The sequence below is a fragment of the Saimiri boliviensis genome, chromosome 4 (assembly GCF_048565385.1).
Source record: "Saimiri boliviensis isolate mSaiBol1 chromosome 4, mSaiBol1.pri, whole genome shotgun sequence".
Lineage (NCBI taxonomy): Eukaryota > Metazoa > Chordata > Mammalia > Primates > Cebidae > Saimiri > Saimiri boliviensis.
The window spans coordinates 79,317,461-79,334,830 of NC_133452.1; the positions used below are offsets into that span (position 1 = coordinate 79,317,461).

General features: G+C 47.0%; 1 protein-coding gene across 3 annotated transcripts in view; it reads left to right on the top strand.

The window, feature by feature from the left end:
* The first annotated feature begins 2,111 nt into the window (after positions 1 to 2,111).
* RRAGD (Ras related GTP binding D) overlaps positions 2,112 to 17,370 on the top strand; it is a 47,804-nt gene continuing 32,545 nt past the window's right edge. The window contains exon 1 of one of the 3 annotated variants that reach the window (XM_039467732.2): positions 2,112 to 2,582. In XM_039467732.2, coding sequence (XP_039323666.1) covers positions 2,429 to 2,582 — 154 coding nt within the window. In that variant the 5' untranslated portion in view covers positions 2,112 to 2,428. Of the gene's footprint in view, positions 2,583 to 2,967; positions 3,270 to 17,370 lie in introns of those variants that run through there. The other 2 variants (XM_010333792.3, XM_010333793.3) reach the window with 2 other exon arrangements.

Sequence of the window (17,370 nt, forward strand, 5' to 3'; positions counted from 1 at the left end):
TAAATTGTTATTTCCAGTTTGAATCAGTCCAGCTCAAAGGCCCTGAGGGTGGTGGGCTAGCTATAGGATAGCTGAAAGTCCTTGCCGCACTCCAGGAGGCCCTCCTCCCTGGAGTTTTCTTTGATATAAGGGATGAAAATGGGCTAGGAAAATTACTCCTAGGAAATGAGCTTTGTAAGTACCTGAAGTTTTTGTTGTTGTTGTTGTTGTTTTGTCCCCCCCCCCATTTAATCTTCCTAATAATCCTTAGAAGGAGTGATGTCCTATTGATAAGCAATTGGGTTTAGAAGGGCTTAAGTAACTTGCCTCTGATGGGAGTAAGTAGTGCCTGCTTGTGTTGGTGATGCTCCTTGTACTTCACCCCACCCTGGGACCCACTCCCTTCCCTCCCTATCCAGTCTCTGTCCTGGACTAGGTTCTGGGCTCCCTTGCCTTCTGGCTTCCAGCTGGGTTTGGTCAATGGGAGACATAGGAGAGTGGAGGGAGGATGGCTGGAGAGAAAGAGGTCAGGGTATTTCTTTCCTCTGCTCTCTCCTTGATGTGAAGCAGTTTTGGCAGCAGCAACTTCCTCATCAGTTACAGCTCCTGTTTTGTGGTCCCTCTCCAGGGCTCTAGCTCCCTTCCTGTAAATTTAGGGGTGGTGATATCTTCCCACTATTGCTAATACCTGAGTTGATTCCCTAACCTCTGTCCACACTCCTGTAAATTGTTCCTTCACTTGAAGGCTTCAGTTAAAAATCTTTGCACCTACCATCTGTTTTGTCCTGGGAAGGACCTTAACTGATACAGTCATACCAAATTATACTGCCTGCCTCCCTTGAAAAATCTCAGGACCTTTCCAATCAGAAGCAGCTACCTTCTGAAAAGTGCATCAGCCTTCAACACTCAGAAATACTAGAAAATCCAGGACACGGGTCTTGAAGTGGTAGGCTGAGAGCTCCTTCAGGGCAGGTACACACTGCCTTGAGCATCCTTCGATCCCCTACTTAGCCCAGCCCCAGGCATACAACAGGTGGTTAATAAATGTTTCTTATGGAATTTAGCACCCTTGGGCCCGGAGAGTCTCCTGCCCGAGCTCCTAGCCACCTCTTCTGCACCGCACCAGCGGCTGAGCTGCTGGCACCTGTAGGAGCTGGATTACCATGCTGACCAGCCGGTTTTTTCTTATTGTGCTCCATAGAAGGAAGTTCATCCACGTGATTTTTTGCAGTACCCAGAAAGGGTGGGTACAATGTGTTCCGTGGTGAAAAGCTTGTGAAGGAGGAATGCAGGTTTTAGAATCTCACTCCACGTTGCTGCTATTCCTATTTGAGAATTGCCCCCCCACCACCACTCCCCTACTCCCACAAAAGCCTTGAAATATTTTATTTATGTGGGATTTCAGTCTATGCAACAATGAGACATGAGGAGGTGGCCATGAATAGCCCCTGAGTGTGTTATACACTGAGACCTTTTCCAAAAGGCTGCAGAAGAATTATTTAGTCTAAGCAGGCACGAGTCACGTGATTTCTTCAGAAAAATTTACATCTGGCTAGGCCTGCTTTTTGAATATTCTTGGTGGAAAGCACTTTGAACCATAAAGGCACACTAAAAGACAATTGCTATGGAGACTGCGCCTCTACTGTGCATTTCTCTGAGTTCTCTGCCTGGGGCTCTTGAGCGTCCACGGGGTGTCCTCCGCAAGCTGCTCTGGGGTGGGGGTCTGGGCGCCGCACTGTTGGGCGGCCGCCCACTTGGGATCCTAGCTTGGGACTGAAAGCAGGAGGCAGCCACCCACGGTAGGGGCTCTGCGGGTGTGTGTGCGTGGTGGGAGTGGGACGGTGGGGGTACATTCAGGGTGTGCGATGCCCCCTCCCCCGCTTGTGTGGGGACCACGTTCAGAGGCGGCGCGTGGGGGCCCTTGGCGCGCAGCCGCGGTGGGTGACGGCGCGGCGTCCCGGGGGCCCAGTGTACGGGGCGTGTGTCTATGTGAGTGTTTGGGAGGATGCAGGGGCCCCGCGCCGCCCCGCTCTCCTCGTGCGTGTGCGTGTGTGGCCTCGGCCCTGCGCCCCGCCGAGTGGTGCCCGAGGCCGGGAGAGCGCGCGCGCGCCCGTGCGGGTTGTGTGTGTGAGTGTGTGACAGTGTGTGTCAGGTGACTCGGGTCACGCAGTCTCTCTCTCTCTCTCTCTCCTTCCTCGGGGAGGAACTGCCGCGCTCCGCCTGACTCCTCCGCCGGCGGGCGGGGCGGGGGAGGGGGCTTCGCGCGCGCTGGGAACCGCGGGACCTGGACCTGGGCGCCGCCCGCCGGGGGACGCGCGGCCCCCGCTTCCGCCGGCCCCCGCCGAGCTCTAGACAAACCCCCGCTTCAGAAATAGGCTGAGGGAGGCCAACGAGGAGGCTTGGCCCCCACCCCCGACCCTCCCCGCCCCAGGGCCGGCCGGTGGGCGCGATGAGCCAGGTGCTGGGGAAGCCGCAGCCGCAGGACGAGGACGACGCGGAGGAGGAGGAGGAGGAGGAGGAGGATGAGCTGGTGGGGCTGGCGGACTACGGGGACGGGCCCGACTCCTCGGACGTCGATCCGGACAGCGGCACGGAGGAGGGAGGTGAGCGCCTGGCCCCCGCGCCCTCAGCTCGAGCCCCTTTCCTCTCGGTGGTTTCTTCCCGCCCCCAGCCTGGCCGCGCACGGGCCACCGACTTGGAGGGGGTCCAGGGAAGCAGAGTTGAGGGGCTGGGGTGGGGAGGGGCGACAGAAGCGCGACCTCGAGCTGCCAAACGTGGGAGCACGGTGCTGGTGGCGGAGGGGGGACCTGGATCGGTGGGGAAGGGGAAGGAGAGAGGAAGCGTCTGGGCGGGAGGAACGCGCGCTTCTGCCCCTTTCAGAGCCGGTGCCTCCAGCGCCCCTCACCCAAGCTCTCTGCAGCGTCTGGCGGTTGGGGAGGGGAGGGGACGGCGGGCGCGCCTTGGGACCTCTCTCCAGAACGCTGCTGTTGAAGCCCGAGTCAGATGTCGTGGCTAAAAAAAGGCACCGGCGGCAGCGTGACTGGCAGGGTCGTTGGCAGCTGCGGGTGTCAGTCTCGCCCCGCGTCGCCGCCGGAGGGGTCCTGGGGCCGCCCAGGTGGTGGCTGGGGAGACCCTCCGTGGGGGGATGCTCGCCAAGCTGTTTTGGGAGTCGCCGAGTGGCCGCAGGTTTCCCGGGATCCACGCAAACACCGTTATCTGGACACCTTATCTGCACTCCGTGTCACCACCTGGACTTCGCAGTGCCTGCCAGGGAGTGAGCGCGCGGCGGGGTATTTTTGCCATTGAAGCAAACTCTGTTTCCTGTTCTAGAAGCGGGTTTTAGCAATCAATCGTTCAGCTTGTGGGGGCTTCCTGCATTTTATTCTTAAGGTCTGAGGAAGTTGAGAGCCTTTTAGGATTCCAGAAAGGTTAAACTTTTTTGTTTCCCTCAAAAGCGAGCAAAAGTTCCTTTATTGTAAGGTCACTTGGAAAGGTCAGTAAAAGTGGCTGTTACACATGATATTATTCTCGGTGAAGCTGTATGCATCCACGAGAAGGAGCCAACTTCAGTGTTTAGCACTGAAGAAATTGTGTTAGAGATGCAAGTATCTTTGTGACTATTGATTTTTAAAGAACTTTTATTGGGTATTCACTGAACTTCTTTTAAATTCCCTATACAAAGCCTTTCTCACAAGGGTAGTTGCATAACTCTACATCTGGCAGGCACGACTTTCAATGAATCAGAAAGGAAATAAAGTTAACTATGCCTGGTAGATGAGAAAGCAGCCTTCCAAGTCACCATTTTTCAGAAAATGTTTTCTCTCTTAGGCTGTTTCTCTGTCTTGGCATGATTTGTGCTAATTCCTTATTTGCTTAAACTGATGTGGGCACCTTTGTGCTTTCTGTCTTCTTCACTTCCGGTAATTGGTCCTACCGTTGAGCACCGGGCCACATTTTTGTAGATAAAGGCTCTCAGTCCTTTTATTGTCGTCTCTAGAGCTACCTTCCGTAATTAAATTGTTCAGTCGCCTCATTATTATTCAAATTTCATTTGTTAGCCCCTCCCAGATTCTCAGAAGACTCCAGAGATGCAGAATAGGGATGTATTTGCAAGGTATTTGAAATGGTGGACACAGCAGGGTGTGTGCGGGATTCCCTTTTTTAAAAAAGAAAAAAAGTAGGGGGTGGGGGGGCCGTATCCGGAAGGGGAAGCCCTGTAATTTGATACTGTTTTGGGGCCCAGAAGGTCCAGGAAAAGTACTGGACCCTTCGTTTATTCTGCAGTTCTTCAAGTGGGCACTTTTAAAATTTGATGTGGGGACTTGAAATTGAAGTGAAATTAAAGCCCTGCTTGAAGGATGGGATTCCCGGAACAAAGGGCTTCCCCAGGGCTAACCTAAAGGCAAACTTGACTGTAACTGATTTTTGGTGACTTGCATAATAAAATCCTTCTGAAAGAGCTCTTGGGATCAGCTTGGGATCTTGCTATAAAAGGATTAAATGTATTTGTATTGTGAGATGTGCAACATGTTCATATTTGCTTGGCAAACGTTGGGCCTGCTGTGGATAGGTGGTCTGCTTCTCAGACTTCCTCCCTTATATTTTGGCCTCTGTTCTTTCCAGATTTCCCTGACTTTGACTTTTGGGTTCAGGCCTTGATGCAGAATCTCTGTCTGAACATTATTTGCTTTCTAGTGGCAGATAGGCTCCTCAGTCAGCAGTTCCAGCGAGGACTGTTCCTGATGGCTGTCAGGCCAGCTGATATGGTCTGGGGAGTGGGGATTGGGAGGGGGAGGTTGGGAGTTGTGACTTCCCTTCCTGTGTCCTTCAGAAGGCTGATTCACGTGTTGCATTATAATCTTGTTTTATTTTTGGTAAAATTTACATTCACCTACTCTCAAACTTAAGAAATAGAATGTAGGAAAAAAGGACTTACTTATTCTGAGAAAAGATGGATGGATATGGTGTACTCTGAACCACTAGCAAAGCATTTCTCTAATGAACCCCCACTCCCGTTTCCCCTTCCTAATAGCTTGGTTTAGTGCCTGCACTTAGTGGAGACCTGGGGCTTTTTCCATTAAGTTCAGAAATCTACCCTGTCAGGCTGGAGGCTGAGGGTGGGATGTGGGACCAACTGGTATGGCAGGCTAAGTTGCAAAGCAATTGATCGGGAGCTGTGCAAGAAAAGTGGACTGAAGGTGGATATGTAATACAATTTTCATTTCCCTCAGTCTGTAGGACTTATGAAGGAATCTCTGATCTTACTTTTAAACCGAGTGCCTTGTAAGTTTCACCACATTGTAATAAGTTTGAAAACATAGGGCAGCTAAGGTGAGACTTAAATTGCACTTCTCTGGCTTCCACTCCGAATTTTATTCATGAATAGCAAAAGTGTTCTCAGGCACATGAGTTCTGTTAGGGCAAATCTGGACACTTCTCAGCCTTCCCCACATGGTAGTAAATTACAGGTAAGGTGAGTGTCACCTTCAACTCTCAGAGAGGAGGCAGTGGTTAGGCCATTAAAAAACAATTTCATCAAAAATAATGATTATTTTTAGATTCATGGACTTGAAAGCTTTTAATAAGTTACTGTGCTTTAAAAACTGTAATAACATGGTGGCTCATGCCTGTAATCCCAGCACTCTGGGAGGCCGAGGCAGGCAGATCACAAAGTCAGGAGTTTGAGACCAACCTGGCTAACATAGTGAAACGCTGTCTCCAGTAAAAACACAAAAATTAGCTGGGCATGGTGGCATGCACCTGTAGTCCCAGCTACTTGGGAGGCTGAGGCAGGAGAATCACTTGAACCCAGGAGGCAGAGGTTGTGGTGAGCTGAGATTGCACCACTGGACTCCAGCCTGGGCAACAGAGCAAGACTCTGTCCCCCAAAACAAACAAACAAACAAATACAAAAACAAAAAACCCTATAATAACAAGGAAAGCAGTTAAAAGTTCATATTTAATCAGAAAGTAAAATTGTTTTCCACCCAAAGCCCCTCCCATTTTTTAGGAGAAATTTGGCTAACATAGCTGCTCGCCCACTGTCCAGTGAAGTTCGGTCTTTGTCTTCATAGCAGCCTGTGCACACCCTTAAGGTCTGAGGAAGTGACTCTCTAGGTGGTTTCTAGAGGCATGAAAGATCCAGGGTCTTCCTTCCTGAAGGATGTAGATGGGGTGAATCCAGCAATTCATATCTATTAATATCTAATTCATTAGTGTCAGCTTTTTGTGGGGAAGGGAGTGGGTTTCTCTGTGTTGCCTAGGCTGGTCAAGCAATCCTCCTGCTTCAGCCTCCCAAGTAGCTAGGATTATAGGCATGCATGACTGTGCGTGGCTTTTCCTAAAACAACTAAAAAAATTAGCAAATTCACCTTTTCATTGTTCCTTGAAAGTAAGTAGAGTTAATTGTTCTCCTGATACTGAAACCATGGGTCAGAGATACCAGGGGACTTTTCTACCGCCCTGTCATGAGCTAGAAGTGAGCGAAGTTTGGAAGAAGATCAAGTGTGTGGAAATGTAAGCCCCTTTTCTTGTAATTCCGCCTTATCCAAAAAGAGTTGGGTTGACTACAGTCCTGGACACAACTTATCTCTAGGATTTCTTTCTGGCCCTGGAAATACAGGAGAGTTGGAACAGATGAAACTACAGGATAGTTTAAAAAGATGTGATCAAAGTCAAACCTTAGGTAAATACTTGTTTGCATGCCTATATTGGGAGAGTATCTAATATCAGATGTTTTATAAACCCGTGTCAGTGATTCAGGGCACCAGAGAGTACTGACTCTCTTTTTTATTAGTGGTCTCTACCATTTTAATGTTAGACAGAGGGTAGTCTGATGGAAACAGGAGGCACAAACGGCAAGTTCTGGGTAAGAGACGATGGCTTTGGGTTTGAGAAATCATCTTTTGTCTGTGAAAGATAACTGAGTCTGCCCCAAGTTCACCCCCTGCATTATTCAATCCTCCCCCAGCCCATAGCAAATGCTGGTGACAATCAATTACACTTTTAGCACAGCTACCTCTTTCCTGCTCATTTTTCTTCTTTCTTTCTTTTGAGATGGAGTCTCACTCTGTCACCCAGGCTGGAGTGCAGTGGTGCAATCTCAGCTCACTGCAACCTCCACCTTCTGAGTTCAAGTGATTCTTCTGCCTCACCCTCCCCAATAGGTGGGACTGATTATAGGTGCCCATCACAATGCCCAGCTAGTTTTTGTATTTTTAGTAGAGATGGGGTTTTACCATGTTGGCCAGACTGGTCTCCAACTCCTGACCTCAAGTGATCCACCTGCCTCGGCCTCCCAAAGTGCTGGGATTACAGGCATGAGCACTGCGTCTGGCCTCTTCTTTCTTTCCTCTCTGTCTCCTTTATTCTTTTTGTATCCTTTTCATTTTTTAAGAAATCTTTTTTGTTCTCCCTGCTGCGCCACAGCCTTAAAGCTCTCTTGTGATTGCCTTTCCTGGTTCTGCTGTGACACTCAAGACAAATATGTTTTTCACTCTTGGGCTGTAGGGTCCAGGGTGCTTGCTGGTCAACTTTCTCCTCTTGTGGTCCTCTGAGAAAGACCTCGGCTTCATTTCTTTCTTTCTTTATTTATTATTATTATTTTTTTTTTGAGACAGAGTTTCGCTCTTGTTACCCAGGCTGGAGTGCAATGGCGCAATCTTGGCTCACCGCAACCTCAGCCTCCTGGGTTCAGGCAATTCTCTTGCCTCAGCCTCCTGAGTAGCTGGGATTACAGGCACACACCACCATGCCCAACTCATTTTTTGTATTTTTAGTAGAGACGGGGTTTCACCATTCTGACCAGGATGGTCTCAATCTCTTGACCTTGTGATCCGCCCGCCTCGGCCTCTCAAAGTGCTGGGATTACAGGCGTGAGCCACTGCGCCCAGCCTTTCAGCTTCATTTCTTAGTGTGTAAAATAGAGGACTGCATTAAAGCCAACCTTAGTGCACTCTCAAAGTGATTGTTAAAGTTTTAAGAATGCCTTTCCCTTTTTGCAGGCACGTTGGTCAATCAAAACATATTAGTGAAATGAGAAAGGTTCCCTTGTCCCCCTCGCAGGGTGTGTGATGGCGGTTTGGCTCCCCTCTTCATGCTCCGCTGCTCAGACCTCTAGGGGAGCACACAGACGGGCAGGCTGTGGGGCTCTGACCCCATGGCAGTGTCTGGGCTGAACGTTTACAGCTCCTAAAGCCCCAGTGGGTGTGTGTTACAGGGTTCTCTTTTAGTTTTGCCATCTATGGGCTTGTGTTAACCAGCTCAGTTAGACCCTCTATCTTGTCGCAAGAACAGAGTGCTTTCTGTATTCTGGGTTTTTGCCTTAGTGTACTGAAGAATCGGATCACACCTGGGCTTAGAGAATGAGTGCAAGATTTTATTGAGTGGAAGTAGTTCTCAGCACATGGGGGAGCCAGAAGGGAGATGGTTTTTGCCTGGAGTCTGGCTGCTATTCTCTGACCACTCTGGCCAAACTCTGTGTCCTTCTGCTGGTCCATGGCTTGCTGGTGTGCTCCCAATGTCCTCTTGACGTCCAGCCGCTTGCATCTTCTTCTACCAATCTGCTCCTTTAGATGTTCAGCTGCTTGTGTGTTCCTCCACTGATGTGCTCCTCTCGATGTCCAAACCCTTCAGTCTCTGCCTTGCTAGGGTCTTGGTTTCATTTTTTTCTTTTCTTTTCTTTTTTTTTTTTTTGAGTTGGAGTCTGGCTCTGTCATGAGGCTGGAGTACAATGACACGATCTTGGCTCACTGCAACCTCCATCTCTCTGGTTCAAGTGATTCTCCTGCCTCAGCCTCCCAAGTAGCTGGGATTATAGGTGCACACAACCACACCCAGCTAATTTTTTGTATTTTAGTAGAGATGGGGTTTCACCATGTTGGCCAGGATGGTCTCAATCTACTGACCTTGTGATCCGCTTGCCTCAGCCTCCCAAATGTCTTCTTCTTCTTCTTCTTTTTTTTTTTTTTTTTGAGATGGAGTTTAGCTCTTGTTGCCCAGGCTGGAGTGCAATGGTGCAATCTTGGCTCACCACAACCTCCGCCTCCTGGGTTCAAGTGATTCTCCTGCCTCAGCCTCCCAAGTAGCTGGGATTACAGGCATGTGCCACCACGCCTGGCTAATTTTGTATTTTTAGTAGAGACAGGTTTCTCCTTGTTGGTCAGGCTAGTTTCAAACTCCCAATGTCAGGTGATCTGCCCTCTTCAGCCTCCCAAAGTGCTGGAATCACAGGAGTGAGCCATCGCGTGTGGCCGGGTCTTCAGTTTTTATAACCACAGGATGGGGATGTGGCAGGCCAGGGGGTCTTGCAACATTTGGGCAGGAAATGCCTGGCCTCACCTAGGTCTTTGGGGGTGGAGCCCTTGCTGAGGACCAGGCCCTCCTCTACCCGGCATTTCCCTTCTTTCTTCCTCATCATTTAAAGGGACTATGCCCTTTCCTTCCCAGCACTCCCCTTATGATTAGGACTGCTACTGAATGAATACATATGTTAAGGAAATATTCATATGTGGTATTGATCTTGTTTTTTAGTTATCTGCCAGTGTGATTTGAGAGGATTTCATAGGGAAAGATTTAGTCTTCACACATAAAAGAATCACCTTCAAAAATCTTTAAGCCTTTGAAAAATGTGTGTTCTGTTTGCATTTAATTTTCTCTACTAAGTAGTTAATCAAATGGACAGTAAATCTTCGTGATTTTTGCGTATCTCTTATTCGTAGTAGTGTTATTATTCACGATTCATTCCCACTTAAGTTGGAATTTCTTACTGAAATCCTGGGTCTTGAATGTATAAGTAGTTCCATTGACCAACAGAAGCTCCAGAAATTTAAAGGCGCAACAGAGAAAGTTGCAAATAGAAACACACCAGAGGCCTCTTCCTAAAACCATAAGCACATAGACGCTTAAGCCTTTGTTGATCCCACAGAATACTAATAGCGAAGACATTCTAATTTTCCCTTCAGATTGAGTGAGCCTCTCACTGTAGTCACATTCCACAAAAGACTCTCTCGTTGCCCAGGCTTGGGGTGGGAAAAAAAGAAGGGGAGTGACTGTGTGTGTTTGTGTCCGTGTGTGTGTCCGTGTGTATGTGGATAGAGATTGATAGAAGAGGAAATGAAGGCTCATGGGCAAGGGGACATGTATGGGCTCACATAGCTAGTAGATGGCAGAGCCGGGACACAAACCCTAGTCTGACACTAACCCAGTACGTGTTCAACCATTCCACTTGCCATCACTTCACCACTTAATTCGTGCATTAAATAGTTTATTTTCCTGTTCTGAGCCTGTTCAAAGATGTTACCTCTCAGAGAACTCTCCTTAATTATACTAGTTCTCAATCATATAATGCACTAGAATTTATGAAGTACATTTCATATGATGCCTCATTCTTCCTGGAGAGAAGGCAGGGCCAATCTTAAGAGCTGTGTAAGTAGGTGAACATTGGGTATCAATTCCCATTTTCCTGATTTCTGGTTCCTTCTTTGTTGTAAGCATTCCTAACCCTCAGATCAGTCATTCAGGGTCCCCAGGCAGCCCTGTTATAGTCAAGGCACCAATCCATCTTTCTCTCCCTTCTTTTTCTATTTACCTAGGCCTGTTGGTTTTTGACAGAGCTCTACTGGTTACTGGATAATTCCGGATTAAGTAATTAGCCTGTAGGTGTTAAAGACTGATAATGGGCCAATTTAATGACTCCTCCCCATAGTGCTGTTCCTTGGGTGATTGAATTTCCTGGGATCTACAGCAGTCCAGTTTGAAGGCTGGGTGGGCTCTTTGGGAAATCTGGGTATTGACAGCACCGAGTGGAGGAGAGATGAGGTCTACTTGGTGCCCCTGACCACGGTAAATAAACTACACCTAGGCATAAAGCTGATCCTCTTGGTACTCAGTTCCAAGTGCTGATCTGGGCCAAAGTCAGACATGAAGTTTCTTTTCAAAGTTTCAGTTAATTTAGCCTCAAATTCTGCTCAGTCACTTTCAGGTAATCATCCCAACAAACATCTATTGAGTGTCTGTTGTGGGTAAGCACTGAGGCCTCAGTTTGTTTTAACAATAATTTTAAAATTTTAAGCTACAAACTGCAAAATCTTGTTTTCGTATTATTCTATAATTTGTGTTATACAGGCCATTGGGCCCAAATTTTAAACTAATAGGAAAAAAATCCCCCTTTGGAATATAATATTAAAATTTTACAGAAAGGCAGAAATTGCTGTGCCGGGCGCGGTGGCTCAAGCCTGTAATCCCAGCACTTTGGGAGGCCGAGGTGGGTGGATCACGAGGTCGAGAGATCGAGACCATCCTGGTCAACATGGTGAAACCCCGTCTTTACTAAAAATACAAAACATTAACTGGGCATGGTGGTGCATGCCTGTAATCCCAGCTACTCAGGAGGCTGAGGCAGGAGAATTGCTTGAACCCAGGAGGCGGAGGTTGAGGTGAGCCGAGATGGTGCCATTGCACTCCAGCCTGGGTAACGAGCAAAACTCCGTCTCAAAAAAAAAAAAAAAAAAGAAAGACAAATTACTTACCAATACCTAATACTCCTTCAAATGACAGCTGTTTTTTATTCTTCATGTATGTGTGTAATAACCCACATTGGAAAAATGGCAAAAGGCCACATTGATGTTTTGTAAATATAGAGAAAATAAAGATTTAAACCAGGAAGTGGTCAGGCACAGTGGCTTACACCTGTAATCCCAACACTTTGGGATGCCAAGGTGGGAGGATTGCTTGAGCCCAGGTGTTCAAGACCAGCCTGGGCAATATGGCGAGGCCCTGCTTCTAACCCCTGCCCCCCAAAAAATAAAAAATTAGCCAGGTGTAGTGGAGGTGGTGTGTGCCTGTAGTCCTAGGTACTTGGGAGGTTGAGGGCAGGAGGATCACTTGAGCTCAGGAGTTTGATGCTGCAGTGAGCTATGATTGAGCCACTGAACTCCAACCTGAGTGACAGAGTGAGACCCTCTCTCTCAAAGAAAAAAAGAAAAACCAATCAGGAAGTCCACTATACATGGCCATATAGATGTATAATGTATCTATCCTCAGGTAAAAACTGTTTTGTTGCCTTATAATATTCCACAGAAATAAAGGTTCTCAATGCCTGGATGTTCCCTAAGTACCTTTTAATTGGTTCATTTTTCCTCTTCTTTATGTCTTGACTTTTTTTTTTTTTTTTTTTTTGAGATGGAGTTTCACTCTTGTTACCCAGGCTGGAGTGCAATGGCGTGATCTCGGCTCACCGCAACCTCCGCCTCCTGGGTTCAGGCAATTCTCCTGCCTCAGCCTCCTAAGTAGCTGGGATTACAGGCATGCGCCACCATGCCCAGCTAATTTTTTATATTTTTAGTAGAGATGGGGTTTCACCATGTTGACCAGGATGGTCTCGATCTCTTGACCTCATGATCCCCCTGCCTCAGCCTCCCAAAGTGCTGGGATTACAGGCTTGAGCCACCGCACCCGGCCTATGTCTTGACATTTTAAAAAAATGTCACTATAGTAAAAACACCTAACATGAGATCTGTCTTAGTTTTTAAGCGCACAGTATGCTATTGTAGGTGCACTGTGGTACATCAGATCTCTAGAGCTTAGTCTGCCTGCTTGACTGAAACATCGTGCCCATTGATGAGTACCTGCATGGGAGCTGTGTTTACATTTGTAAAGGATGAGTGTTACCACCTTGAGAGATGGCACTGTGTGCTATGTAGGTGGTCAGTAAATGGCAACCCCTGGTTGATGAGAGGTTGGAATGGATTGGTTTGAGTTGTTTCACTGTGGCCAGAGCTAAAACTCCTCAAACATGCCCTCACTTTCAGCCAACAAGGTCAGGGCTAGCTCAGCAGCTTCCATTCCCTGCTTCAAGCCTGTCATATTCTTACCTCCCTCGTGAGGCCTGGGTCCTTTCTCCATGTGAGCTGCAGACCGGCAAGCCCCTTAGACTCAACAAGTTTAAACACTTGTTCAGCTTCTTCCCCCTAACCTTCTTGGTGAATGAGCTGCCAGATCAGGAACCCAGGGCTTCTTTCTCCCTTGTCCCCTATGCCTGATGGGACACAGATTTCAGCTTACAAGTCCATTTCTTCTACCGATTTCCACAGCCTGTGCCTTAGCTCTTTTTCATTGGTGTTCTAGAACAACTTCCAAACTCCACACTGGCCCCTGCAAGGGAGTCTATTTCTGGAGCAAACTTAATGAAGTGTAAATCACATTAGTCTCCCTTTAAAATCCTTGGTGATTTCCAGGCTGGGCTTGGTGGCTCACTTTGGGAGGCTGAGGCAGGTGAATCACCTCTACAGAGTGTTGCCTCTTGTTGCCTTCAAACTGCATTCCCTAACCTCCAGTTTCCTGAACTTGAAAATCTCTTCCTGGAGCAACCTTTTCCTCATTCATCTCTTTTTTGCCTCCTCTCCTTTAAGACTCAGATGTTATTCCTCCTGGGAGCCTCTCTCAGTGCCTAGAATACCTAGCTGGCCGTGCATGGTAACTGCCAGTTTCTCATGTCTGTGCTCCCCTCTAATTGCTAGGGGATGAATCGTTTTTCTTTGTGTCTGCAGCCCTGCCTCATACTTGGCCAGTGTTCAGGGAACCTTGGTGAAATGAGAACAAACTGCTCTCTTGTACATTTCATCTCACTACAGCAAGTTCCTGGGCAGGTTGAAGGGGAGCCCTCCCTTAGCGGATTTTTAAAGACTTGTCCTCTGATTGCTCCTTTTAGGGGGGCTGTCATCTTTCATTTTCTTTTGCCTGCCTAGAAGCCTGAGACAAGGGTAATGCTTAGGGAGATGTTGGTGGAGAAAGCCCAGCCTTCTGCAGGAGGCAGAGAGGCCAAAGTGCCTTCTTTCTGGCATAAGCTCTCTGCCTCTACCACGCCCATTGCGGAGTGAGACCCTTTGGGGAATTCAAAGCTGCGCTCTAGGGGATTTGTTTTAATGCCTGTGCTTAAACCCTGGACCCTCAGATTAACACTTTACCTGGGCTAAGCTACCTGGGCTCTACGAGGTTTCTTAAGCAGAGATATTTGAGGAGGGAGTGGGAGACGATTAGAGGGAAGATTTTTGTCAGCAGTCCATTTCTGATATATGAGAAACCTTTCCTGATATAAAGCCATGGTCTACAACATTTTTGACCATGGCCCACAGTAAAAACATTTATACTCTGAACGAGTACTCACATACATGTAAATAAACCCAAGAGAGTTTCACTAGGCCATGTTTTACTCTTACGCTGCACTATGTGCTCCGATATTTTTCTAGTTTCTTCTTTTTAAATGTCTTTGTTGTTTAATGCTGTTGCTGTTTAATGCCCACGAATTGATTTTATGAAGACTGATGTGTTCTGACTTAAAGTTTGGAAATCACAGATGTAAAATATTTGAAGAGCAGCTGGAATGAAGCCATTTTGTAGAACACCTCAAGGAGAAGGTCCCTTGTAAATTTTAGTTCATGAGATACGCAAATTAGACGACAGTTTAGTATTTAATGTTACAAACAGAGAGCTGATTGGTGGTGAAGGTTCTGGGTGAGTGCTCCACCAATACCAGTCATATGGCCTTGGACAGTTTCCTTCCTAGAGATTCCTCAGGGGTAGAACAGACTTATCCCCCCTCACTGGGATGCTAATGTTTATAGAAATGTCCAGCACAGACCTGGAATGGTGGCTCATTCCTGTAATCCCAGCACTTTAGGAGGCTGAAGTGGGAGGATCACTTGAGCCTGGGAGTTCCAGACTAGCCGAGGCCACATAGGGAGATCTCGTCTCTACAAAAGGAAAAAAGAAATTATCTGAGCATGATGGTACAGAGTGCCCTGGCATAATCACAGCTCACTGCAGCCTTGACTTCTGGGCTCAGGTAATATTCCCACCTCAGCCTCCGGAGTAGCTGGGACTATAGCCACATGCTACCACAACCTGCTAATTAAAAAAAAAAAATAGCCAGGCGCGGTGGCTCAAGCCTGTAATCCCAGCACTTTGGGAGGCTGAGGCGGGTGGATCATGAGGTCAAGAGATCGAGACCACCCTGGTCAACATGGTGAAACCCCGACTCTACTAAAAATACAAAAAATTAGCTGGGCATGGTGGCGCATGCCTGTAATCCCAGCTACTCAGGAAGCTGAGGCAGGAGAATTGCCTGAATCCAGGAGGCGGAGGTTGCGGTGAGCCAAGATCGTGCCATTGCACTCCAGCCTGGGTAACAAGAGCGAAACTCCGTTTCAAAAGAAAAAAAAAAAATAGTTTTAGTGGAGAGAGGGTTTGCCGTATTGCCCAGGCTGGTCTCTAGCAGTTTGCCTTCCTTGGCCTCTCGAAGTGCAGGCACTACAGGTATGAGCCATTGTACCCAGCCTACACAGCATATTTCCATACTCCCTAGCGGAAGGCATCTGCTCGGAACCAGGGAGTCCCTACAAAGTTGATGGTGTTCTTTCTGATAGGCTACCCTTTCTTAGCTGTTTATTGGTTGGTGGTCCATGCTTGAATTTGGCAGGCAGGGAAAAGGAAATACTTCCAGTTGTTTGTGTTGTTGCAGCTGTATGTGTATTTAGCTTCCCAGCATTTCTGTGTATGTAAACATGCACACATACTCCCTCCTCCCTTCACAATGGTGTTTGTCACCTCGCCACCCTCCCAGGAGGAGGAGATCCAACTTCTACAGGGCATCAGCGTGGATGATCATGTCACATAGAGACTTACAGGCCCTGCTGGAGAAACACTTAAATCTACACCCATATCTAGCAGTATAAATTGGGAAGAAAGGCATTTATAAACACATGAATATTTTTCCACTTGTATGTAATTTAAAGGAGTTTTGCTTGCATTAATTGGAGGCAGTGTTGCGTAGCAGAAAGAGAATGCATAGACTGTGAGTGAGCCAGCCCTCAGTTTAAATGTTACTTGATCTTTCTAAGCCTGTAAATTATTAGATATGCAAATTAGAGTACAGTTTAGTATTTAATGTGACAAACAGAGAGCTGATTGGTGGTGAAGGCTCTGGGTGAGCACTCCACCAAAACCAGTTTCTTCACCTGTGTAATGGGGATAATATCTATTCTTGAAGGAGCATGAATGGGATGAAGCGTGTAGAGTGCCTTAAATAGTGCCTGGCACAAGGTAGGCACCTTCATACATGACAGCAATGAGTTCTCATTGCATGCATATTTTCCTGTTCCATGCAAGGCATTGTGCCTTTGCTTACATTTGGACTTCCCTCTTCTGGAGGACCTCCTGCCTCTCTTACTCTCAACCCCTCCAAATTCTGCAGTACTTTAAATCTGCATTCATATTCTGTGTGATCCACTGGGTCTCTTCCCTGGCCCACAAGCATTTCCCTCTACTTTGCATTGATTAAACACTTGCTGTTTGGGAGGTGATAGCAGAGCAACTATAACTGTTAAGGTTTCCGTTCTTATCTTGAGATTACATTTTTTATAGCAGCTGTAACTGTCAATTACAACAGTTAATTGACATAACACATATTTGTATGCACCTGTGAAACTATCAGCACAGTCCAGATAAAGAACATATCCATCACTTCCAAATGTTTTCCCGTACCCCTCCCTTCCTCCCTCTGACCTTTCCTTACTGCCTACTGCTTCTTCCATTTCTTTTTCTTTCTTTCTTTTTTTTTTTTTTTTAAGAGGGAGTTTTGCTCTTGTTGCCCAGGCTGGAGTGCAGTGGCGCAATCTTGGCTCACTGCAACTTCCGCCTCCCAGGTTCAAGCGATTCTCCTTCCTCAGCTTCCCGAGTAGCTGCGATTAAAGATGCTCACCACCATGCCAAGTTAGTTTTTGTATATTTAGTAGAGACAGAGTTTTGCCATGTTGGCTAGGCTAGTCGTGAACTCCTGACCTCAGGTGATCTACCCACCTTGGCCTCCCAAAGTGCTGGGATTACAGGCATGAGCCACCACACCCAGCCCTGCCTCTTCTGTTTCTCAGGCAACCACTGATATGCTATTTGCCACTGTAGTTTAGATTAGTTTACAATTTTTAAAAAGAATTTTATGAAAAAGGAGTCATGACTTCTTTCACTCAGCATAATTAGATATTAATCCAGGTTATATGTATCAATAGTTTATTTTATTGCTGAGAGGCACCACAATTTGTGTATCTAGTCACCTGCTGATGGACATTTGGGTTGTTTCCAGTTTTTGATTATTACAAATAAAGTTGTTATGAGCCTTTGTGTACACATTTTTTATATGGACAAAAACTTTCATTTCTCTTAGGTAAAAACTCAGCAGTGGAATGGAAGGGATAATATGATAGGTATATGTTCAACTTCTTAAGAAACCACCAAACTGTTTTCCAAAATAGTATCATTTTACATTTCTACTAGCAGTGTATGAGTGTTCTAGTACCAGCACATCCTTGCCAACACTTGTTACTCTCTCTGTGTCTTCTT